The following is a 26,828-nucleotide window of genomic DNA, read 5'->3' as shown; positions in this document are numbered from 1 at the left end:
GATTTTTGTTTTATCCCCTTGGAAGATCTTTGATAAGGTTTGATGCTACTTTGTAAATATTTTTCTTTTTGCCCCTGCAGCTTTTCCATCATCGTTCTCAGAGCGCGTTTACATTGCGCAAATTCCCACTAACAGGTGACAGCGATCTTACAGGACATGTGAGTCAAATGTTTGCAGACAGGTCACACTATCACACCTTCCATGTCACAAGGAGAAATCTTGGTAAACAGGTTCGTAGCACACCGAGTGACACCCGAGGCCACAGAGACCAGCAAGCGAAGGGCTTAAAGCTGAACTCCAGGTTCACTTTCATTAGTTCATTCAGGCCAAGCTGGCCAAAAGCAATTATTTCCATTTTTGATACAAGGTGTGACAATTTAATTATCAGAATGGACTGTAAATTACAAATGGTGACTTTACCTAGCACTAGTCACCTTCAAAGTAGTCCCACTTTTCTAGGACAAGGACTGTGCCACTGCCGGAAACATTCCTGGAATTCATTTTTTTCGGAACACTGCGCAGTATCTTTGTCGCGGTTGAGCTGGATGTCCGGAATGTCATCAAATCTGTGTCCTTTTAAGGCATTTTTTTTATTTTGGAAGTCAGGGGAATAAAGTGGTTGGTCAAGTTTCAGAATAAATGTCTAGGCCAGGAACTTGCAAATACGTAAAGTGGTTATAAAGGCTCAAGGGTTTTTACCTTCGTGCATTCTATGCACAAAAAAACCTTCTCTGTGCAGCATCCCCCCTAATGCTCACGTAAGCCCCCTCCTGATCCAGCGATATGCACTGGAGTATCAGCTATCCTGGGGCTCCCTCTTTACATTGGCTGAGCCATTGGCTCCCACTGCTGTCAATCACAGCTAGTGAGCCAATGAGAAGAGAGAGGGGACAGGGCTGAGCTGCAGCTCTGTGTGTGAATGGACACACGGAGCAGCGGGTGCTCCCATAGCAAGCTGCTTACTGTGGGGGCACCGGAAAGGAGGGAGGAATGAGGAGCGCCAGAGGGGGACCTGAGAAGAGGAGGATCCGGGCTGCTCTTTGCAAAACACTACATACAGCAAGTAAGTATAGACATGTTTGTTATTAAAAAAAATCACTTTACAATCACAATTTAGAATCACTTTAATGCATCTTGTGCAGGAGTATTGTCATGGTGGAGAATCCACTTTCAGGCCAATTATGGTCTTTCCCTCTGAACAGATTCCCGTAACTTTTTACCACATTTGCATTTTTGGCCTCCCACTTCTTGTGTCATCGTGGATATCTTCCCACTCCTCCTTAAACCACCTAGGGCATTCAAAAATGCTTGATTTTTTTCATGCAACATTTACCATGAGCCTTTTGTAACAGAGCTAATGTATCACTTGCACTTTTGCCAATTGTCATGCAATATTTGATGTGATTCCGCTGCTCCAAATTTCTGTCACTCATTTTCCGCCAACAGCACAACGCACACACATGTTATTTCTTAAACTACTCCCTAAAGACTGAGTCAACTGGTCTGCGACCCAGGTGAGTGCAAGTCAGAGCACGCGCGAGTGTGACTGGCTGTGAGACACTATAGTGCTATGCCATGGGAATTCCGGGAATTAAATTGTCACACCCAGGGCCGTGAATAAGTGGGTACCGCCAGTCCTCCTGTATGGGGCCCAGGCTAGCAAGGGGGCCCAGGCAGCTGGGTGAATAGAATATGGGCAGGGAGGGTGATCGGCATGGCTGGACAATTACTGGAACCGATCCCCTGTATGCCGCTCCCTGCAGCAGCTGAAAGCCAGCTTCTTCTCTTCTCCCTCTTGCCAGCGTTTAGCTGCTGGAGAAAGAGCCATTCAGGGGATCGCTTCCAGTAATTACCCCCCCCCCACTGCTCCAATTACCCTCCCTGTGCACCATATGTCTCACCCTGATGCCCAGGCCCCCCTGTGTACCCCGCTACCCCCGCAGTGATGGCGGTTCTCTCCTCTCCTTCCCACCAGCTGCAAACACACAGTATGATCTTGCACTTCAGGATGAAGAGTGGGGGAAGGGTCTAGTAAATATGTCACAATTACCTGCCCATTCCTTTCCTGAATGATCACAATGAGTGATCGGTACCAATCACTCAATGTGTTCATTCATTACTGAAGTAAACTATGTTTATTTGGGGGGCTGTAAAGTTGGCTGTATGGGGCCCCATGATTTCTAATAGCAGCCCTGGTCACACCATGTACATGCTCCCGCTGCCAGCGCTGTAAAAACTGTAAACAATACACATAAGAGCGCTGCCTAAATGCAATGAAACATTATACATAAATGCAACTCAGCAAACAAAAAACAACTTAATAGTGAAAAATAATTCTCAGTGCCAATAATAAGTGCAGGTGCTCCCAATGCACACCCGGCAATGGATACAAACATTAGATGAACACATAAATAGGTTACTGCTTCTATACAGGTAAAAGCTGGAGAATTCAAATAATACACATACAGTAAGAGCGCTGCCTAAATGTGACCAAACATTACACATAAATGCAACTTCATAGTGAAATATAATGTCCTTAGTGCCAATAATCAGAGCCCGTGCTTCTTCTCAGAAACAATATGTGATTGGTGCTTTGTGCTCCCCTCCTGTGTGCCCACCAACTCACCAGATATACTGGACTCTCATAAAGAAACGAGAGTCATACACGCCTTGGTGGGCATGTGGAGTTCCTGCTGGGTCTTGTAGTCCTCCTGATTTAAATGAAGCTTATCACCCTCAATCGTTCCATCATGAAGTAGGATATATGCATGGAAAGAATGGAAAAGGCATCCGAATAGTGTGATTCCGTTTACTGAATAAAACGGGGCAGCTCAGTGGCTAAATGGTTAGCACTTCCGCCTGGCAGTACTCGGGTTGTCGGTTCAGATCCCAACCACAGCACCACCTGCCTGGAGTTTGCTTGTTCTCCCTGTGCCTGTGTGGGTTTCCTCCAGGTACTCTGGTTACCTCCCACACTCCAAAGACATGCTGGTAGTGAATTGGCTCCTGTCTAAATTGGCCTTAGTATGTGTATGTATGAATGTAAGTTAGGGACCTTAGATTGTACACCCCTTGAGGGTTAGGGACTAATGTGAATGTACAATATATATGTAAAGCGCTGCGTAAATTGACGGCACTATATAAGTACCTGAAATAAATGACATATACTGCCCACATGGAAGAAAAATATATTTTAAAAATAGTCTTCCCAAACATTTTGACATATATTTGAAATACTACAATTTTGGTCGTATTCAATACCCTAGACTTGGTGGTCAGTGGGCGGAACAGTGCCCCATTGTTGGTGTCAGTGGGATAATTATTTCCCCATTTCTGGTATCAGTGGGAAGAACAGTGCCCTATTGCTGGTGTCAGTGGGAGGAACAGTGCCCCATCGTTGGTGTCAGTGGGATAATTAGTTCCCCATTTCTGGTATCAGTGGGAAGAACAGTGCCCTATTGCTGGTGTCAGTGGGAGGAACAGTGCCCCGTGGCTGGTGTTAGTGAGAGGAACAGTGCCCGTCGTTGGGATCAGTGGGAGCAACAGTGCCCCATCGTTGGTGTCAGTGGGATAATTAGTTCCCCATTTCTGGTATCAGTGGGAAGAACAGTGCCCTGTCGCTGGTGTCAGTGGGAGGAACAGTGCCCTGTCATTGGGATCAGTGGGAGGAACAGTATCCCATCATTGGGGTCAGTGGGAGGAACAGTGCCTCATGGCTGGTGTTAGTGGGAGGAACAGTGTCCTGTCGTTGGGATCAATGGGAGTAACAGTATCCCGTCATTGGGGTCAGTGGGAGGAACAGCGCCCCATTGTTGGTGTCATTGGGAGGAATAGCGCCCCATCGTTGATGTCAGTGGGAAGAAAAGCACCCCATCGTTGGTATCAATGGAAGGAATAGTGCTTCATATCAGTGGAAGGAAAAGTGCCCCAAGGGCCGGATAAAAACAAGCAAAGGGCCACAGTTTGGAGACCCCTGCTCTAACACAATGAAGCCGAATACTCAGTAATATCCATTGCAACAATTCTTTACTGGCTACATGGCAGAATACTGCAGTAACATGCTAACGTTTTTAGCAATGCTCCAGCTGAAACGCGTTAGCATGTTACTGTATCCTGCCACGTAGCCAATAAAGAATTGTTACAATGGATGTTACCAAGTAGCCGGCTTCATTGTATTAAAGGATTATTGCTATATTTCAAAGGTGTTTGGGTGAAAGCACCAGTTCCCAGTCTCCCAGGTAGTTTGCAGTAGAGCATGTTTTCTTTACATGTTTCTATACATGTGAAAATCCACCGCAGTTTGCAATGCATGGGTTTGCCATTAAGAATTAATGACACCCCCACACGTCTGCTAAACAGCAGTACTTTTTTGCTGCGGATGCCGGAATGTGTGAGTTGCACGCAGTCCCGAGTCCACATAGATGTGATGTGAGTCTTACTTTGCATTGGATTTTCAGAAGTCACTGTTACAATATTGACCATCATTGCAGCTGTTTGTAAATGTATAAGAACAGGCTTTTTGTGCATGACGGTGCTCTATTATCAGCAGGGTCGATGGTTAACTATTTTGCGCGCTAGGCTAAATGCGCCCCCCCCCCCTCGCAAAGAAAAATAAAAATGTTTAAAAACATTAGAAAATATTAAATCAGCACAGCAAGAAACTGCAAAATTTCTTTTAATTTGCAAAAATAAGTGTCATAAGTTGCCACCAACACCAATATTAAAGACAAAATATATATTGACCAAATATAAATATAAATTGTTTCAGACAGAGAAACAAAAAAAGAGACAGAGTTACAAAACTCCACAGTGATCAGCAGCAGCCAGCTGCTTGCAGTACGGGACTGAGTCTGAGAGGAACACTGGAAGGAACAGCAGCTCAGCTACTACACTGGCCCCAAACACCCATCATCTTCCTCTGTACTTTCTTCCTCCCTCTCTGTCACCCCTTCCCTCAGCTGAAAGACCATTAATTATGTGACGGCGTCCCACACGATAACCCCGACCATTGTCCACCCCCCTCCTCCCGTCACCTCCATGACCCGCCATCCTCCTAGGCTTGGCTCACCTCTGATTGCTCCTGCCGGGGTGCAGAGTCCAGGCTGCATCTGTCAGTGAGGACAGTCAGCCTCCCAGCACTACACCACTTCCCTCTCATACACATCAGGCCCCGATTATCCTACTCACATAGGGTTAACCCTGCAAACAGAGCACTCCCCTGCCTATTGATTGGCCCCTGCTGTGTAGAAGAAGGCAGGGACAGCACTGGGAATGCCCCATTTGATCACTAGCAGGCTCCTTGCTACAACTGGAGGATTGTGTGCGCCAGTGTGTGTACCGGAGATGTACGAACCGATCCTCCAATCAGAAACTGCTGACCGAATATATATATATATATATATATATATATATATATATATATATATATATATATGTACTAAATGGTCATGTGTATGGACAGGCTGTAAGACAAGATACCATCATTCCCTGTGTATGAGAAGAGGGAGACTCTGCAGAGAAATGGAGAATTCATACAATAGGTCCATAGGCCACACAGAGAGAGTGCCAGCCTGTGCTGTGCCCTGGCGCCCCTAAGTGTCAGTGAGCCCTAGGCAGCTGGCTAGTTTGGTGGATGTCTATCTTTGCCATGGCAAGGCAAATTCGCCCAAATCCAACCACTAAAATCTCATATAGGATTTTCTCTTGAAGTGGGGCTACACCTGCACTGCAAGGGTCAACTGCTCAATTCAGATGAAGGGGGCATGGAAAAGTAGGTTTACTTACCCAATCCTCCACTACTGTGAGCTGCTAGACCGCACGCCCTAAACTGGCGGGAGAGGCTCCTGATCTTTCTGCACTGTAATTGGCTGCACAGTCCTGACTCCATCGGGAGCCTGTCCTACTGGACCCAAATTGGTACAAGATGACGGTAAACTGTTGATGACAGCTCGGTCACATTTCTGGGGAAGCCTATTGAGCATGCTCCAGAACTACATAGCGACACATATATATGTGGCAGATGGGTGTTAAGGGCCGCTCACCCTGCTTGTATGTTCAGGATACAGAGGTCTATGGCCAGGAATGTCATGAGGAGGCCTATGGCAAGGAGCATGGCACAAGATGGTGGAGGATTTGGCCTTATCAGGGGGACCGTGTTCTAGCAGGGCTGGAGCGGGGATAGGACCTTGTGCTTAGCCACCAAAGGCAGCCAACCACAAAGCCCCTCTTACCTGCTGTTAATTATATGCATATAGCAATCAAAAACGGATTAAATGACCTGGTGATCCTGCCATGAAGGTCCTTGTATATGCACTTCATGTTCTGAAGACAACGCCTGCTATCCTGCATTGTCACCCTACCATACATGCTTTCAATGGGGACTGTAAATTCCAATGTTGATGCTCAATGCACAGGCACAGTCCCCTGTTGTCACCATTAGGAAGCTCTTGCATTTGTATGCAACTGGATTAAGGTCTGAACCTGGAAGTCAACTGTCGTTCCAGGTCCAAGGGGCTGTGGGTAGGGATTACCCACCCTACCGCTGACATTACAAAGGGGCGGAGGTGCTTGTGACATCATTGACCTAATATGGTCACATGGGCCATGTGGTCCAGAATCCTACAACTGTTGCTGTAGCAAAAACAGTACATGTAGGCAGAAAATGGCTGCACTGAGATGCAAAAAAAAGGTGGAAAAAAGTTTTAAAAAATGCATTTTACAAGAAAAAAAGTATGACCAATGTTTATGACACAGTGGGGGTTATTTACTAAACCTGGAGAATGCAAAATCTGGTGTGACCAATCAGCTTTGAGGTTTTATTGCCAAAGCTTAATTGAACAAGTTAGATGCTGATTGGCTACCATGTACTCCAGATTCTGAGTGCTCCAGTTTTAGTAAATCTGTCCCATAGAGCTTTAGCATACGAAATATCATCCAATGAAGACCTACATATCAAAATTGTGTTGAGTAAAAATACTGGAGGTACCCAAGCTGTACAATATACAGTAAATATATATATATATATATATATATATATATATATACATTTCTGGCCAATTTTTGCCTTTATTGAAGTTCATATATTAAATTCAGAGATTATTAAAGTTATCTAATTGAAATGTGCACTGTCTAGGGCACGGTGATAAAGTGACCTTACAGAAACCATTAGAATTCCTGCTTCAAAGAGAATATTTAAAATAGTCTTCCTTAACATACTTTATTCAAAAGGCTTCATGAAAGGTGGGTGTATGGCCACAGTAAAGTATTACATTAAGGGCATAAGACTTTTTTTTTTTTCGGGGCCTTTAGAAGGTTTTTTTTTTTTCAGGCCCTTTCTACTGATGAATGGCTTAATGGATAATATTAACCCAAATTAAAACTGCTTTGGAGAAAGTGTGAAAGTAGATATACGCCCTCGCCCGGTGACATTTAGCTTGCTAAAGCACTGTGTATCATAAACATTTTTGCCATTTTTCTTTTCCAATAATTTTTTAATGTTTTACTTGTTATCAAAAAGATTTGTAGTGTTAAAGGCTAAGTTCTTTTTTTTTTTGTTTTCCTTTTTATTGGTTAAACTAGATGGACTACTGTCTTTTTTCAATCAGACTAATTACGTAACTACATGTTCCACCCCAAAAACAGATGGAACACGTAACTTGTTTCCCAAAGATGAACTTAGCCGTTAAAGACATGAAATATCAAGTTAGATTTGGATGGGTTTAAAGACGTGATCAATATGGAAGGTCATCAATAAAAATGTGGAGCCAATGCGTCTGGGATAAGTGGAGCCAATGCGTGGAGTGGAGCCTATGTGTTTTGGGGGAAGTGTCTCCACCTTTGTCAGGGCTGTGATGGTTGGTGTTGTCAAGACTGACCTGGAAATTAATGTCAAATATGATAAGAACTATTAAGGTGCTGTAAAGGGGGCCAATCCCCCCTTTACAGCACCTTAATAGTTCTTATCATAGAATCATAGAATCACCAGGAGATTCTCTTATCATAGAATCACCAGGAGAGGTCCTTACCCACAAAACATGTTGGCTCTACTCATCACCTTTGATCTGTGAATTTCATAACATTTTAATAATAATCTCAAGTGGAACAACCTTCCATATAGAGCGAGCCTCTACACTCATTCAAATTTATCTTGCATGGCATGTTCCTGTTACTACCAGAGTGGCAACAGCCAAGACCCTAACAAGGCTCATCCAAGTCCTAACTTCTTCGGCCACATATCCCCTTGAAGGACAACACATCCCAGATCACCTCCAGGGAAACAAGACTGCATACTGGACCAGCACTGACACACACACACAGATACACACACAATATATATCAAGTGATACTTGATTCCTCTACACTTAGATTGTATAATGATAAATATAATATTGCATAGATGATAGTTTGGTTGGGGTCTACTTCAGTGTCAACCCCAACTACTCACCATCTCTTGTGGTCCACATCTTCATTAATTCCATAGGCATCTAATCCAAGGTGTCCAGATTTTTATAAAACACAATTTTCTTCTTTTTTTTTCATAATTTTTTTTCATCTTAGTATTACTGGTTTCATCAAGCCTCTTTCAGTCACTTGTGTCTACACGCACTCAGTATCAGCTGCACATAATTGAACTAGACCATGCCTGTGCAATGTGTGTTGGCGTGGCCATTTGTAGTCTCCATTTGGTGTTTGTATGACAATACAATGGCACAATTGGGAGGCATTTGTTACCCCCCCCCCCTTCATGACAGGAAAAGCTTAAAAATGGAACATGCTAGCCAGATCACCAGACATTCTTTTAATGAAAGATACAGATTTTGGAAATCACTTTTTAAATCTCATTTGTGTATTAGAACATATTTCAAATTTTAGTACTTGGGTTTAGTTGTATTGTAATTAAATGGCACAGTGGTTAATAATTAGCACTGATGCCTTGCAGGACTGGGGTTCTTCGTTAGAATCTAGGCCAAGACTCTAAGGGGTTTATTTACTAAAGCTGGAGAGTCCAAAATCAGACTCCCTTCTGCATAGAAACCAATCAGCTTCCAGGTTTCATTGCCAAAGCTTCATTGAACAAGCTGAGGTTAGAAGCTGATTGGTTTCTATGCAGAAGGGAGTCTGAGTTTGGACTCTACAGCTTTAGTAAATAAACCCCTAAGTGTATGGAGTTTGCACGTTCCCCTGTGTTTGAATGGGTTTCCTCTAGGTTCTCCATTTTCCTCCAACACTCCATGCTGCTAGGTTAAATGATCCTGCCTAAATTTGCCCTAGTATAAGTGTGAATAAACTGGCTATGCACATGAGTTATCATATTCTGCATGCCAGTTCCAAGCTGAGCAACTAGGGTTGAGGAAAGACATAAGGACCTACCCAGTAAAAATAAAAACATGCCAAGAAAATTCAGTGGAAAAGGATTTCACCGTATCAGATATAGTGCCCAGAGAGCTGGCTCATAGAATCACCGGGAGTTGAATATGACTCAACAGATAAATGCATACATACTACTTTCAGTCAACATTAAAGTTTTCTTTACAGGTTTCTCTCTTGATCCAGAAGGTATTGGGTCTTTTGTAATAGTAATTAAAGAAAGTAAAAATGTCTTTATATAAAGCTGGTTGTAGTTGGTCACATCCAGCTGGATTTGTTCTGTAATGTTGAAGACATTTCACTATTCATCTATGTAGATTCTATAGTTCTGAACTGAGCATGCAATTTTAAGGATTGGTGAAACTTTTTCACTATTAAAGAACAAGTCCAGGTTGAAAGCAACTAACTACTACAAGCTATATGACCTCGAGAAATGAGAACCTTCTTGGACATCTTGAACATGAGCTCAGTTCATTCAGCGAATCAACATCAGCAAATATCCCCTATCTAGAGTGAACTAAAGAAGAACTTGCTGCCCACACTGCCAATGAGCTCTTTAGGAAAAGAAACTGATTGGCTGTTATAAGCACCAAGACAGTTCCTTAGTTTCAAAACATGAGCACTTAAACCTCTGTGTTGTGCTGATAGGAGCCCTTTTTCAAGTATGCATATGCAGTTTTGTGTGTATTTTTGATGCATGTTATTGCATTAGTCCATGTGCATCCTATACATGCGTTTCGTACTTTACATACCTGCATTTTTGTTAATGTATTATTCAGAATAAGAGAGAGAACATCCAGAATTCAAGTATTCCACTGTACAGATGTGTTCAAACCTAGTCAAATTATATGATAAAAATGCTTTTGTATTTACTTTTCATTTGAATGGTTCTGTCCATAGATTTAAACTAGTCATCTAATAATTCATGTGAATGATATCAACCTAAAATGCATTTAAGGCAAGAACATGCCAAATATGAATAGAGTGCTCCAGTTGACTTTAGCCATTGTATGGCTAAGGTCAATTGGGGTGACACTCTGGACCTTGCTTGTCTTTGGCTGAGCTCAGAGTAGCATGGATGGATGCTGGAGAGAAGTTTACCACTGCTTATAAAGCCCCAGGATTTGCACTCCAGAAGCCTGTACTTTGCTTGATTGTTCTGCTGAGCGCCATATGAAGCATCTGAAAAATGGTTTATTAAGCCACATGAGGTGTGCTCCTCAGGTATATACCCATCATTAACTGTTATCTCACCATAGTGGAAAGCATCACAAAAAGAGTTCCATGGACCAGCTTTGGCAACAAATGCTTCATTTTGCATTTAAACACATTGCTATTTAAATGTATGTGTTAAAACGCAAAACACAGGTAGGACTGTGTTTGACCTGCTTTCCCTGAAGTTTAAACAGATCTCAACAGAACCTCAACACAGGTAAAACACATCCTCAACACTATACAATTAAAGTTTCTTTCAAAAGGAAAAAAATGAAGTCCATAAACACAAGCCTTTACATTGATTGATGGGACTATCCAAGGATTCCATGAATGGCTGGAGGCCAAAAGGAGGTCAGTAAATGTCTAGGAGTCAATAAGTGGTGGTTAATAAATGAAGGGTGATTGGAGACAATTAAAGGAGAAATAGGGCCAAAGCTCTTTTGACCCTACTTCTCCTGGGGATTTCAGGAGGGCATTTTGTCCTGCATTGCTGTGACCTCTTGTCAGCTGACAATGAGCTAAAACTCATTGTCAGCAGACCTCACAGAGTCAGTCCTGACTTTAATGTCAGGATCCACCCCAATTCCTGGACTGGCAACTGGCTTAGTTTCTCAGCATTCCACAGCCCAGCACTCCAGTGAGCGCTAGAGGAGCAGAGCAGAGAGTCAGTGAATGACATTCACCAGCTCTCTTCTCAGTGAAGACATAGAACTGAGTAATCAGCAGTCTTTGATTGCTTAGGCCTTAGTCTTAGAAGCAGTGAGGGACAGATGCAGCACTAGAGGATTGCTTCATCCACCTAGGTGAGTATAGATGTTTTGGTTTTTTTATTTCCGAATTTCTCCTTTAATATTCTTTAGGTCTTCACTGAGCTCCATGCTAGTCCCTAGTCCTAAAAGTACTCACTGGCCATTTTATTAGGTACACCTTGCTAGTACTGGGTTGGACCCCCTTTTGCCTTCAGAACTGCCTTCATTCTTTGTGCCATAGATTCAACAAGGTGTTGGAAACATTCCTCAGAGATTTTGGTCCATATTGACATACTGCTGTGGTTGCCTTTCTATCATCTCAAACCAGTCTGCCCATTCTCCTCTGACCTCTGACATCACCAAGGCATTTTTGTTCACACATCTGCCACCCAATGGATATTTTCACTTTTTTCGCACCATTCTCTGTAAACTCTAGAGATGGTTGTGTGTGAAAATCCCAGCAGATCAGCAGTTTTAGAAATACTCAGAACAGCCTGTCTGGCACCAACAACCATGTCATGTTCAAAGTCACTTAAATCCCCATTCTGATGTTCAGTTTGAACTTCAGCAAGTTGTCTTCACCACATCTACATGCCTAAATGCCTTGAGTTGCTGCCATATGCTTGGCTGATTAGCAATCTGTGTTATCAAGCAAGGTGTACCTAAAAAAGTGGCCTGTGAGTTTAAAGTGGTCAGAGGCAAAACAGTGTTACCCAATGTTGGATGGCCAACCGCCAGTGGGAGTGGCTCTGACCTGTCTCTATCAGCTGTGTATTGTTAGTGGCCTCATTTACCAGCGTCCTTTGGATTCTGTTTGTACCTTTCCATCCTGCCATAGGTGTAGTATTTCTGTTTATTTCCTATACTGAGCACACTCCCCCACTTGGAAGGCCAGTACATTCTTAACACCCAGAGCAATTGAATATTTTTCATATTTTACATATTACCGATTTTTAATTAAGCCATTACTATTATTAGAGTTGGAACTATTAGTTAAAAGTAAAGATTATTAAATTGTTGTAATAAGATAAATGTTCAGCAGTAGATGACCAATTTGAATCTTCATGAAGGGGTTGGTAGCAGAATTTGAGAACCTTGCTTTACATGTTTCTTCTCAGATGCTTTCTACTGAGCCCATGAAGACAGTCAAGAGTCGGTTTCACTTCAGCAGAGCTAATAATAGCAAAATATTCCTGCTGGGAAACTCACCTTGTACCTACCTACTGACATGCAAAACATTGACCATTTTAGTAGTTCATGATCCTTTATTAAATATCAAGGAACGTCTATGTGTTTTGGTCTACAAGACGTTAACAGCCTTGCCTTATTACTTTAGAAGACTCCAGCAAGCGGACTTCATGACATGCCTAATCAGTTTGACTTTTTTCCCTTCCAACTGCCTTTTGACTGCACGGCTTTTAATAAATTGATTTATGTCTGTAAGAGTAACAAAGTAATGTGTGTGCCTGACTTGACCTTATCGATACTTCTATCAAAACGAAAACCCAGCTGTAATTTACAGTCAGCACTGAGCCAAGCACTTCTACAGAGCATATTAACTCTTATCCTGACAATTTGAAGCAAACCTGTCACCCAATAAAAAGGGTTTAAAGATGAGAACCTATCAGGGGGTTCAAATCCTGGCACTTCTTCTTCTGGGTGTTCAGAGACATAGGCACAGAGGGCCAAACAGTGATGTCCCTAGGGGGGTGCGGGCTGCATCGGGTGACACCATCAAAGGGGGTGGAGGAGCAGGATGCCAGCAGAGCTTCTGGGCTCTGTGAAGGTCTTGGCCAGTTATTGGGGTGATCCCAAATTCCCGACACAGTGACAGCTGCCCCCCCGGTGTAGCGGTAAAATGAGTATCCCGGACCCGTGAAGATATTTATCCCCTGAAGCAACTGCGCATTTGCTGGTTTCAGGCTGAAGAAGCCAATCGCCGATCTCCAACTTTAGCTCAGAGCTGCCACAGTTATGCCACTATGGGTTGCAAGATCAGTTAACCCCGTATAGGTTCAACCTCATCTTGCACCCCATAGTGATCCACGGAATCAGCTTCAGCGGTTTGCAGCTCGTAAGGGGTTAACTGTGGCAGCTCTGTGCTAAAGTCGGAGATTGGCTTCTTCGGCCTGAAACTGGCAGGGGATACATATCTTCACGGGTCCGGGATACTCATTTTACCACTACACCGGCACTGCTCCTTCCTCTCTGGAGGGATGACACCACGTGTTACCGCACCGGGTGACACCAACCCTAGGGACGCCTCTTGGCCCAAACATAGTCACACTCTGCTTGCAATCCATGACCTGACTACAAGGTAGAGCTTTGGTCAATTTTCCCACAAAACCCACAACGCAATGTGCATATCAATGACCATTTTTTTTTTCTTTTGGAAGACAGCTTTGCATTTAACCTGAACTCCAGGTGGATATAAAAAGCACATATAAATGCAGCTCCATCATCATTAAAACTCAGCTCTTGGCTCAAACATTTTAATATATTTCTCAATGGCAACAAAGGATATAAATCATTTTGTGTGCACCAAATGCATTTGCAAACCTGGTATTACCTTTTAAAGCAGCAGTAATATCATCACTGTCCTGTACGTAGCCTGTGCAGAGAACAGAGCTGTGGGAGGGGCTCAGCAGCTCTACCCGCTAATGGCTGCCTGCAGAAAACTACAGGAGGGGGCGGAGACAAGACCAGTCACTCTTCAAAAGGAGAGAGAGCAGCAGAGAGCGGTCTTTATTACAGGAAGCTCCTACACAGAGGGAAAGTCCCACACTGGATTACTGCACAGATCTGGAAGAAATATTCAAAGCACACCGAGATTCAAGGAAGAATACACATGATGAATGTATTTAGACAATATTGGCATATCCCAGAGTTCAGTTTTAATACATCATTAAAGCTGAAGTTTATGGCAGGCAGGAATTTTAATGCATACTTTTGGTCTTAATGGTCCAGTGCCAAGCGGCTGCCCTTCTATATAGTAACAGCAGGGGATGGCTCACTCAGCACTGCACCATTCACAGTACACTTTGTATTTTCTTCAGTGAATAGGCAATCTGTTAATGGCGGTAGTGGCGGTAATGCCGAGCAAGTGACCCCCTGTCCTGCACTGGACCTGGAAGGCTGTTATCACTGTAGTGGCTGTGACTACTACAGTAATTTCCAGCTTCCACAGGGATCACTCAGGTATGAGATATGCATACTTAAAATGGCCAAGGTGGATCAATGTAACTGCAATAAAGTTCAGACCTAAACTTTAGGTTTAAATGTGTTTTCTTTATGCAAATAGTGTGTGTACCTTCATTAGACTTGGTATCAGCCTCTTGCAGCCCTGTAGAGTAGTGGTCTCCAAACCGTGGCCTGTGGGCTGGATGTGGCCCTTTGCTTGCTTTTATCTGGCCTTTGGTGCACTATTCCTCCTGACACCATTGAAGAGACAACATTGCTTCTACTGATATAAATAATGGGGTAATATTCCTCCTACTGACACCAACAGTGGGGAACTATCCCTTCCACTGACACCAATGATAGGGCACTATTCCACTGACACCAATGGTGGGGCACTATTCCTTCCACTGACACCAACGATGGGGCACTATTCCTTCCACTGACACCAATGATGGGGCACTATTACTTCCACTGACACCAATGATGGGGCACTATTCCTTCCACTGATAAAAATTATGGGGCACACTTCCTTCCACTGACACCAATGATGGAGCACTTTTCCTTCCACTGACACTAATGATGGGGCACTATTCCTTCCACTGACACCAATGATGGTGCACTATTCCTTCCACTGACACCAATGATGGGGCACTTTTCCTTCCACTCACACTAATGATGGGGCACTATTCCTTCAACTGACACCAATGATGGGGCACTTTTCCTTCCACTGACACTAATGATGGGGCACTAATCCTTCCACTGACACCAATGATGGGGCACTAATCCTTCCACTGACACCAATGATGGTGCACTATTCCTCACACTGACACCAATTATGGGGCACTATTCCTTCCACTGACACTAATGATGGGGCTCTATTCCTTCCACTGACACCAATGATGGGGCACTATTCCTTCCACTGACACTAACAGAGGCACTATCCCTTTGACTGATATAAACGATTGGGCACCATTCCTCCCACTGACGCCAACAATGGGGAATAATTCCTCCCACTGATGCCAATGATGGGGCACTAATCCTCTTCCTACCGACTACAGGTCCTATGTAAATGTTTTATTCCTACTGACTACCACTATCTACTGCTACTGGCCGCTGTCTGACCCCCTAAAGTCTTAAGGACAGTCATGTGGCCCTTTGTTTAGAACGTTTGGAGACCCCTGCTGTAGAGCAAAGCTAAGAGTGAGGAAGAGAGAAGCAACACAAGGAGCCAGTCAGGTGTGCTGGAGCATGCTGATAGGAGGTGAGAACAGAGTGACAGAGAGATGAGCTTATCAATGTGCTGTTTCTCCTTTCACTGCCTAGTCACAGGGTGAAGATGGAGATTTGTAAAGTTAAAGGGAAATCACAGCACAGAACAATCAGGTCTCCTCTCCTGCTAGGTAGGGTTGTGCTGTGGGGCAGAGCGGTGTAAAACGCAGGACTGGATGGAAAGATTCACCATTTGTTTTTTTTGTTTTTTTTCCAGGTAAAAAAGCTTCCTTATATGTGTTTCATCTGTGTGTTTAGCGGTTTGCCTGGAGTTCAAATTTAATGTCAAAATCAACATTTTCATTCAACTTATCCCCTTAGCAAAGTGAACATTCACTGAACAGTGAACACTTGCGGTTCTATTACTAGAATTACTACAAAAGTTCACTTAACTTAGTGAATAAGGTGAAGCTGTAGTCAGGTCAATCATGTGATCCTGTGAAAGAAAAAATCCTCCATGTGATTGGTATTCAAAATGAACATAGTGCAGGGGCGGACTGACCATTTGGAAACTCGGGCACTGCCCAAGGGCCCGGGGTCAGTAGGGGGCCCCATGAGATGCCCCTGGTACCTTTTTCATAGGCTTTTTTGAGTTTGGGCAAGGACACAGGGGCCCCATGATCCCCTATTGCCCGGGGGCCCCATGAGTTGTCAGTCCGCCCCTGACATAGTGTGATCTGATTCTCTACTGCATTCTGTGATCTCATCTCTACACTAACTACTGCACTCTTGTCCACTGAGCAATAGGAAAGGATACCTTTTTGTCTTTTTCGTCTTGACATCTTAAGAGGTTAGTAAAATAGTAGTCCCAGATCTGAGGTTTCACTTTGGAGGAAATTTACTAAAACTGGACCATCAAACCTGGAAGCTGATTAATTTCTATGCAAAGCTGCACCAGATTTTGCACCAGGCAGTTTTAGTAAATAACCCCCGTTGCAGGGGCGGACTGACTATTTGGAAACTCGGGCACTTCCCGTGGGCCCGGGGTCAGTAGGGGGCCCAATGAGATGCCCCTGGTACCTTTTTCATTGGCTTTTTTGAGTTTGGGCAAGGACACAGGGGCCCTATGATCCCCTATTGCCGGGGGACCCATGAGTTGTCAGTCTGCCCCTGCCCCGTTGTATGTTACCACCCCCTTCTCTACATCATACTGATTGGCAGCACAGCTTGCACAAATCTGAACAGGATAAACCCCAATGCCCCATGGGAGCTTGCTTAGGTGCAGGGGCGGACTGACAACTCATGGGGCCCCCGGGCAACAGGGGATCATGGGGCCCCTGTGTCCTTGCCCAAACTCAAAAAAGCCTATGAAAAAGGTACCAGCTCATGGGGCCCCCTAATGACCCCGGGCCCTCGGGCAGTGCCCGAGTTTCCAAATGGTCAGTTTGCCCCTGCTTAGGTGTAAGGCTGCATTCACACCTGTGCATTTCCAGAACACACGCAGAAATGCATTTTGTAAACACAGGAAAAACGTGCAACAAACTTGCAGTGCCATTAATGGTCACTGGCACCCCAAGTGTGTTAGCAGACGCATGTTTTGTCGCACAACACACATGCTACAAATGCACCAAAACGCACATTGAAAAGGTTCTGGAGCTTCTTTGGCGCATTTTTCACGCATATGGCAGGCCATTCAAGTGAATGGGCGGTCTTATGCACAACAATCAAAAACATGCCAAAAAAAGCGCAGGAACAGGGGTTCCCACAATACTAGATGTGAACGGGGGCCTTACACACTAGGGAAGAGAAGTAGCCATTTAGACCTTCATTAGGACCATAAACAGTAAAGATATCCTCATACAAGAAGTATCCAGTGATGGTCCTTATGTCTATCTCTAGTCAGCTAAAGTGTATTTTTTCTGGCAATACAAAGTGCTTAGTGGAGCTGTTTTAGGGTACCTTAGCAAAGTTAAAGCCCCTACTGAGTTATTTCTTTGGTCCCGATGGGAAAATTTCCCTTTACTTCTTGTCCTGGAGACATAACAGGAAATGAGAGGACTTTTCTCCAAAGTGAACAAAATTTCCATCTTCTCAGAGGAACAAATGTCCCTCAGTGGAGGATTTTACCTCAATCCTTGCTCTGCTGATCACTCCATTTTTTTAATTTCCTATTACTTTCGTACTCAGTGACAATGGTCACCTATAATGATGAGCTAAGGTGCGGGCTGAAGTGGGCCCATGGAAAGCTATCACTTGACAGCAGACCACCAGCCCTGAGACTGTGGATGCTGGTGACATCATTGACCTAATATGGCCACATGGCTATCATGTGCCAGTTTCCCATGGGTTTATCCCAAACCAAGTTCGACTCGAACCTCAGCTCATCATTAGTAACCAGGACAAGTAGAAGTGTGAATCTCCCCAGATGGAGACTGACAAATTGACAAAGGGTCTAACCCTTCCCCACTCTATCTAAAATTTAAGAAAATAATGCCCTTACATAGCCTTTAACACCAGTTGTTGACATCAGAAATTAGGACTGATCTGTAAATGAGTTTCACTACTACTGGCCAGGGGCGGACTGACCATTTGGAAACTCGGGCACTGCCAGAGGGCCCGGGGTCAGTAGGGGGCCCCATGAGATGCCCCTGGTACGTTTTTCATAGGCTTTTTTGAGTTTGGGCAAGGACACAGGGGCCCCATGATCCCCTATTGCCCGGGGGCCCCATGAGTTGTCAGTCCGCCCCTGCTACTGGCATATACATAGTGGTGAGTTTTCAAAGAAGTAGAATGTTGATTAAGCCGTCCATAGATGGTTCAAATCTTGGCCGGATCAGCAGGAACCATCTGGGATTCGAACCATGAATGGGCAGGCTAAATGTACCCATGTTAATCAATCAATCATTTTACATGCAATTATTCCTAGCGGTTGTTATAGCCGCTAACAATAATCACTGTGTTCTCCCGGCGGGGACAGCTTCCCCCTCCCCCCTGCCAGGAGGACACAATGGCTCATTGGGAGGGATTCCCTTGTCAACACTACCTGTGTTGATGGGGGAATTGAGTAAATTTCTTTCCTGCAACCCGTGGTCATAGGAAAGAAAGTTGCTCTTTCTAAAGCCGTAGGCTAGCAAAGCTGTGTTCACTTCAGTTAACCAGTCATGCAAGGGAATTCATACTTTATTTTTTTTAGCTCCCCTACACATGATTGGGTATTTGATGTGACATCTGCTTCACTAGGCTAAGTGAACTTTATACTCCACAGGAAAGACTACCCCTTACACCAGCCTTTCTCAACCAGGTTTCTATGGAATCCTATGGTTCCTCCAGAGGCTTCTAGGGGTTCCTTGAGCAATGAGCAAATTCTGCCTCTTGGATGGAGGGGATTCTTCTCAATGACCGCATTATTCCCAGTGACCATCACACTAATGTACTGTGAGTGGCAAATATAGTATTTATTAGCATCAGTCCCTCAAGCCTGGAAGGTTATTTTAGGGGTTCCCCATGTTGAAAGAGACTGAGAAAGGCTGCCTTAGATGTTAGCATGTGTTCAGAAGAGCATGTCAACCCAAGGTTCATCCATTATGTTCAGTCACTGTATTTACAGATATTTAGAAAGCAGAATCACGTAGACATTTTATCAATCTTCTGCTTAAGGAACATTCATTGTGAAGACCTTGACAACATAAGACAATTTTTAGCTCACAACCTTTTCACACTGTTGGTGTTACAGTGACATGTTCAGGGACAAAATATCTATGTGCTGCGCTTCCATCTAAACCAGTCAGCAGATTATCGCAGTGAGCTGAACTTATTCACACCCTACAAGTGACACTGACGCCAAGCCCTACATAATTAGCAGTTAAAATTTAACTTTTTCCCCCCTTCTTTTACATAAACTCAATTATTTTCCACACTGTGTAACATTTTATATCGCCAGTCAAGCTCTTGCATCTTTAAACATTTTGCTTTGCACAATTTTTTTTTTTTCAATCATTATTTGTAAACCGTTAAAAAGATTTTACAATTTTCAGTCTAATAAGTAAACAAAAAAAAGAAGAATCGTAAAGATTGTCAAGTTTAATGTCCAATTTATTTTTCTTTTTTTTTTTTTTTTATAACTTGAAAATTGGAACAAGCTTTGTTTTTTTTTTTTGAACGAGCGTACAAATGAAATGAAAGACACATGCTGAACTCAACAATGTGACAGTACGGTAAAGAAAGACCATATTCTTGTACAGATAAAAGAAACAATAAATATTTTCACCTAGCCATGTTGAAAAGACCTCCAGCCGTCCCAACATTTTATCCATAATAATAATAATTAAAAAAAAAAGTGCTCTTGTTTTTAAAACAGAGCGCATATTCCAAGCAATAATAAATAGTTTCAAACTTGTAGTAAAAGACAAACCTCCAAAACAACAAAAGCTCATACAATAATAGAAAAAGGTAATAAAAAATATTTCGCCTTGCCGTACAAATGCTAACAACTTAATTGACATTAATTTTGCTTTGCAGTTCTGAAAATACAAAGAGCACCATAATGACGCCTGCAATACACAAAATGACGGACTGTCTTATCATGGGCTGTGATGAAACGCTGGTGACCACTAATAGAAAGTAAATTCAACTCGGGACAATGGGAGATCTTGCTTATTGTGCTTGTATTTTGATTTCCAGGTCATGGAAGAGGGAAAATTCATTCTAATGTAATCCAAAAACATCTCATTTGTGCTTTTTGAATTGGTTTGACTTAAAATGATTTCAATCAACATTTTTTTAATCTGGAACTATAGGCATGGAGTACAACGTACCCCCTATCGGTCAGGAATTATTTTCTGCATTTGCTGGTGAAGTGTACAGATATTCTAAATTTTTACCTTCCGACCTCTCGAAATACCCACAGTTTACCTTGGGTGGTAGTTTTGGGTTGGCCTGTATAGGAAGAGGTTGCAAAGTCAAAACAGCACGAAGATGTCAATTTAGAATTCCCAATATTAAATATGAATAGGGAAGGAGCAGGATTTCATCTCAGCCCATCAAACATTCAGGAACTTTATGGAATGTACAAAGAGCAAAGCAGACGCTAAATGGATTGGCAAGAACTGGGTTTGGGTTAGGTCCTGTTCTAACGGGATAAGATGACTGTGCCTGGACCGAAAAACTGTTTACAAACAGCTTTGTGTGTAATATCGATTAACAAGTTTGTGGTATTAAGGGCACCTGGGGACAGGGAGGTTGGGGGAGGGGAGGGTAGGAAGATTGAGAATAATTCTCTAAAACAGGTTTTCCTGGAATTATCACAGGTGTACTGCATGTGGAATGTTCCTGTAAAATTTTATACAAAAATTGAGATAATATCTTACATGGGTATCTAGTACTAATTAGTCAATACCTGCTAAGGCCTTGATACAAGGTCCAGGCACCTTATGAATTGTTACATCCCTGCATGAACAGTACTCTATTTGTAGGCCCAATCATGAAAAGAATGCACAACTAATATTTCTGGTGAACAAAATATTTAAGACTTTTTTTTTGTTTCAATTACCCAGAAGCTGTTAAACAACTTCACTGTTTTTTTTTTTTTATTTTCTGTACATTAGGACTTAAATTACAAATGTTTATTTGTTTTCTTTTTTTTTTTTCTTTTTTTATATTTTATCCTGCCAAATTAAAAAAATATATTATGGCAGCATGTGTTTTTTTTTCAAATCCACTAACAAAAAGGTACATTTAATCCTTTTAAAAGGACAAGCGTACAGTTAAAAAATTACAAGCTCCGGTAAAAATACAGCAAGTGCCTACATCATGTGAACCAATCAATATCAATATCCATTCCAGAAGGGGCGAGGGGTGGGAGAAGATAAAAGAAGGAAATTAAGCACAGTTCAGAAACGTGATTTTTTTTTTCTCTGCAAAGCAATAACAATATTAAGCACTTTTTTTCTACTTACTTTTTCTACATGGTGTAGCAATCACCTTTTATTCCCCAAATACAAGTTTCTATACAGTTTGAAATAAAAAATAACACCCAGGCAGGAAAATAAGTACTAAAACTCAGACTTTACAATTACAGTGACAAGAACAATGTTATAGACCCACCATTAAAGTTTTTTTTTTTTACTGCAACTTTTTTTTTCAAGGAATTTTTTTTTCTGGTTTTGTAAAATGCCCAGGCATTCTCCATTATTACAAATACTGGTCCACTTTTACAGTAATCAAGAAATTTTAATATATATAATATATACTAAAACCCCGTCACCAAAAGAAAATATTATAAAATAAAAATAAACAATATACACATGGCCATTATGGCATTTTATAACCTATTAAGCAACTTTGAAAAGAAATGATCGTCCAAACACACATACACACAATTATTTCTTATTTTTTTCTTTTTTTTTAACCCTTGTACGTATTGAATACTGTAAACGTATTTTAAGACAGAGTGCACTAAATTTACCGTAAAAAAAAAAAAAAAAAAAAAAATAGCCGTTGTTCCTGAATTGTTTTTTTCCCCATTCAACGATAACTGGTATGTTGTGTCATTTCTTTTTCAATTCAGCAGTAAATATTTTTCATTCCGTTTTCTAAGCAGCGTTGTCCTGAAAAGAAACACAGCTGACAATAAATCAGCTTAAGAAGGTTCAAACTTGTGCTGAGTAAACATCTTCGTTAGATTGGGTCTTATGGCAATATTGTGTCCACTATGGTCAACCAGATTTTTTTTTCTATACGTAAATGTGGCTTTTTGTTTTGTTTTTTGTTGTTTTTTTAAAGAAATGTAAATTTCTTGTATTACTATTTTTAAAAGTTCTTTTTTTTTCTTTCACAAAAATGTTTTGCATTTTGTCTCAAGAGACTCACATAGGAAGATCAGTTTTCAAGGCACTCACAAAAAATCGAATGGCAGTAGACAAACCGTCCAATAAATTATATATATATATCTTTTATAGTGCCAGCATTGTGAATGCCATGCTTAGCAACACTGGCACTTAATCTCAGGTGTTCCCTTATTGAATCCAACCCGCCATTGGGTTGCGCAGGAGAATAGGCTGTAATTTCTTGTTCAGAAGCCATGGAAAACATAGAAACTCAACTTTTAAAGTGCGGTCAACAAAATTAAAATGGGTAACCTTTCGTTCTCAGCTGTCCTCCTGATGCACGCAAAGACAAAAAAAGAAAACAAAAATGGAAAAACGATCTTAAAAGCAAATGTCATTATCATTGGAACGTTCATTATTTAAAATAAATAACATTCGAAAATTCATAGTCCACAATATTTTGAAATAAGCAACCAATTACAATGACATAACTCGTACTGAACTGTGTCGATGACCCTTCAGCTTTTCAGCACTGAGTGAATTGCAGGTGGCTTCAGTGGGTAAAGTTTTAACAGTGCATCTTTAACCATTTGCTTGCCAAGTGGCCTGCACCACACTCCTATGAGAAGGGAGCTGCAGGAACACTTCAGCAGCAAAAAAAAAAAAAAAAAAGGACATGTAGGAGACTGCATTCAAAGCAGGATATTTCTCAATGCTGTGCCTCTCAAAATATTTCCAAATGTATAGACAGTAGAATAGGAGATGCATTAAAAATAAAAAAAAAAATAAAAAAAATGCAATGGTGCAGACAATGGATTGTGATTTGCACACTTATGATTCTCTCAAGTATAAAGTTCCTCAAAAATTTCAGGTTGCATTTTAACTGTTGCATATGAGATCCTATCATGCAATATAAGTGCTAAGATTTTAAAGATTGTAATCCGCTGCGTAAATATTCTATCTGACCCCATTTAAGTAATGGCAAGATAAATTAAAAAAAAAAATTAAAATATTTAAAGAAAAAGAAAATAACAGAAAAAAGCTGATGGCTTCTTTTCAAGAAATTACAAAGGTTTAGCTTAAATTCCAGAAATGTAGCAGCCCAAAATGATAATTTAAGATACAATTCTCCACTACTAGGACAAACAGGCTACTACTCAGATAAGTGGGGTATGGGTTTGGGAAATAATGGGGGATTTGGGGGGGAGGGAGGTGGGATTAACCCTCTTTGTCCTGCAGGGGGGCTGAAATTTATTGTTACATAAAAATTTGCTGGTCCCTGCAACACAAGAGAGGTTTCAAGGTTTGTTTGTTTTTTAACAAGGATGCACAACAACAAAAACAATCTTAAAAAAATATAGAAAGAAAATCAAACAGCAAAAAAAGTACCTGCACATGCCAAAAATGACAAATAAAACCCAAATAAATACAGAAATTATTGCACAGTTAAAAGGCTCCAAAAGTTTTACTGCCTTATTCAACCCTCAGGTTTAAAAAAAGAACTGCAGACACAGGTTGTATTTTTAGTGCCACTTTTTGACACCTAACATGTTTACGCTAAGTTATGTTTAAGGAGGCAAGTTAATTCAGCTTTTTCTCAGTTGGCAATAGTTAAATCTGTACAAATTAAACTGATTAAACCCATCTAGGGGCCTTAGCTTCTTTCTGCCTGCTCAATTTTCACGTCATTTGTCAGCAAGTGTTCTCCGTGCCACTTTTTCATGTGTTTTTCCAGGGTGCTGTAAACACTGAAGGGCATCTGGCAAATGTCACAGCGGTACACCTCCTTACCTATCTGGCCATGTGTTTTCATGTGGCGCGTCAGCTTGCTGCTCTGTGCACATGCATAGTTGCAGAGCTCACATTTGTAAGGCCGTTCCCCTGTGTGGCTCCGGCGATGGACCGTGAGGTTGCTGCAGTTCTTAAATACTTTGCCACAGAACTCACATGTGTCACTCCTTCTCCCTTCTTTAGAACTGGGTCGACCGGGGCCTGGTCCACCGATGTGAGGTGTACTGCCCCCGCTCGCTGTCCCACTCCGCCCTGAGAGACCCCCGTCCAGCATGTCACCTGGTGGAGTGGAGAACCGCAGGCTGCCATTTTCTGAAGAGTGTTCAGAAGAAGTTGCAAAAGGGGATTGTCGAGAGTCCGTGAATCCTAGAAATGGATCTTTCATGAAGTGCCGTGATGCTGCATATCCAACCAGCCACTGCGAGTAAACGTTTTCGGAAGGAATTATCGTTGCTGGTGGTAAGTCTAAGTCTTTTTCTATTTTTATCCTTTTTGAGGAGTTATTGAGACCAGAGCCAGAGATGGGCATGGGTTTTCGAGGGAGCAGACCTGGAAAGGGTTCACCTGAGCCAAAGCTTCTTCCATTGATAGCCCCTTCTTCATTCCGCATAATTTCTCTTTCATCGCCATCTTCTTCACCCGGAATTCTCCGGCATAAATCTCGTGGGTCAGAAGACCGTTTCATGAAATGACTTCTTTTCTGTTTGTCATTGAGCATGTCATTATATTGCTGCATGCTTCCCAAGTTTACATTCTCCATCACTTTGCCAAGCACAAGGGCCTTCTCATCATGTAGAGGCTTGGCCCCATTTTCCCGGTTACGACTCATTTCTGAGTCCATACTGAAACTTGACTCTGGTCTACTTTCATTTTCCAACTCCTCCTCCTCTTCTTCTTCCTCCTCTTCTTCTTCTTCGTTTTCATGCCCCAAAGAGGGGTCACTCTCATTCCTAAAATCTGTCTCATTGGACTTCCCCCCTTCTCCAGTTAACTCACTAGTACCTGGCTCTGGTGAGCTTGTAGCAGACAGTCCATCGTCAGACCTGCCAGTCATGGAACCGGCTTTGTGCATATGCGTTTTCATGTGGCGTTTTAGTTTGCTTGCCTGTGAACATGCGTGGTCACACAGCTGACATTTATAAGGTTTTTCCCCCGTGTGACTACGACGATGGACTATGAGATTGCTCTGGAACTTGAATGTCTTGCCGCAGAACTCACAGGACTTGCTCTTGGCCTGGGTTTGTGGTGGCGTTGTACTGCTTGGGGGCATGGGTGGCAGTGGCGGGGTACTCAGAAAAGGGGATTTAGGGCTTGGCTGGAAGGGATTTAGTAAGCGATGCATAGGATTACCACGGTTTGGAGACACTGGAGGAGGAGTGGAGTTGTTCCCTGCCAGTTCTCGTAGCCTTCGGGAAAAATCCATTGCTGGAGATTCAATTGCCATTGGATTTAAACGCATAACTCTGTCAAAGGCACTGGGATGCTGGGCAACTAACCCCATTTCTTCAGCACTAAGGCGGTGCGGGTCCAGATGATGGCGAGGGGGTGGGCTAAAGAGTGGCGGTGTGTTTGGTAGCCGAGTCTCACCGAAGGCTGGATGTTCACGTAGAATGGGTCCAGTCATTCGTAGAAGGTTGAAGGGGTTGCTGTCTCCAAGGAAGTTCATCAGGGGGGATGGTGCAACAGTCTCCGGTCCCAGAGGTGGGGGGATAGTAATTCGGGGTGTAAGAGAACTACTCGTTGGGCTGGTCTCCAGGTAGATGCGAAATCCATGTGTGTTTTGAGCATGCTGAAGCAGGAACCAGGCGCTATTGAAAGGCTGCTTACACGTTGTGCAAATATAGCTGGTAGGCTCGTCTTTACCTGCAAGAAAAGAGAACATCATTAATTAAACTGTTTTTTTTCGAGCACATCAAAAATGTCTCTCATGTAATACATTTACTAATATCCTTAACAATTACAAAGGTTTGAACAAATCCCAGGGAGCAGTTAGCCAATAAATCTTAAGATTTATAGCTGGCACCTAACTTTTTAGAACCCAAAATGGCTAAACGTATGTATCCATATGGAATCCTGATGCATATATTTGTCTTTCCCTCACACTTGTGATGTGTCGGTTTAGAGTCTCTGGAGTCATAGTGTGAAGACGGCTAGGAACTCTCCTTATGTCAGTGCTGATTGGATCAACACTGTCACATGGAAGAAATGATATGCTCTGCCATACCTGGAAGTACCAGGTATTTCCTTCAGCGGATGGAACCAACAAGGGTGTGAGGGATAGTTAGATGAATGCTGCTGGAGATAGTGGTATTAAAGCAAATCTGTTGTTTTGCCCTAAACAAGCAAAGCACAATTTTGCTTTAAGAAGACAAACAGGTTCATTTTAACATTCAAAAACATCATTGTTTCACCGTGAATTTGAGCAATTTTTTAAATAAATTATGTAGCCTTGTGACTTTATCATTTCTGCTATTATCCTCATACACCATGGCTT

The 26,828-nt window shown here is 42.4% G+C and overlaps 1 protein-coding gene across 4 annotated transcripts in view; it reads right to left on the bottom strand.

Moving 5' to 3' along the window:
• Positions 1-19,790: 19,790 nt before the first annotated feature.
• BCL11B (BCL11 transcription factor B) overlaps positions 19,791-26,828 on the bottom strand; it is a 161,776-nt gene continuing 154,738 nt past the window's right edge. For 2 of the 4 annotated variants that reach the window (XM_089656407.1, XM_089656426.1), the window contains exon 3: positions 19,791-26,197. In XM_089656407.1, the coding sequence (XP_089512533.1) occupies positions 24,198-26,197 (2,000 nt within the window). In that variant the 3' untranslated portion in view covers positions 19,791-24,197. The remainder of the gene's footprint in view (positions 26,198-26,828) is intronic. The other 2 variants (XM_089656412.1, XM_089656420.1) reach the window with 2 other exon arrangements.

This window comes from Staurois parvus, unplaced genomic scaffold, assembly GCF_062004578.1.
Source record: "Staurois parvus isolate SC_StPar_1 unplaced genomic scaffold, SC_StPar_1.0 ptg000026l, whole genome shotgun sequence".
In the NCBI taxonomy this organism is placed as follows: Eukaryota; Metazoa; Chordata; class Amphibia; order Anura; family Ranidae; genus Staurois; species Staurois parvus.
Note: the sequence above shows the minus strand (reverse complement) of the source record. Positions and strands in the feature narration are given on the sequence as shown.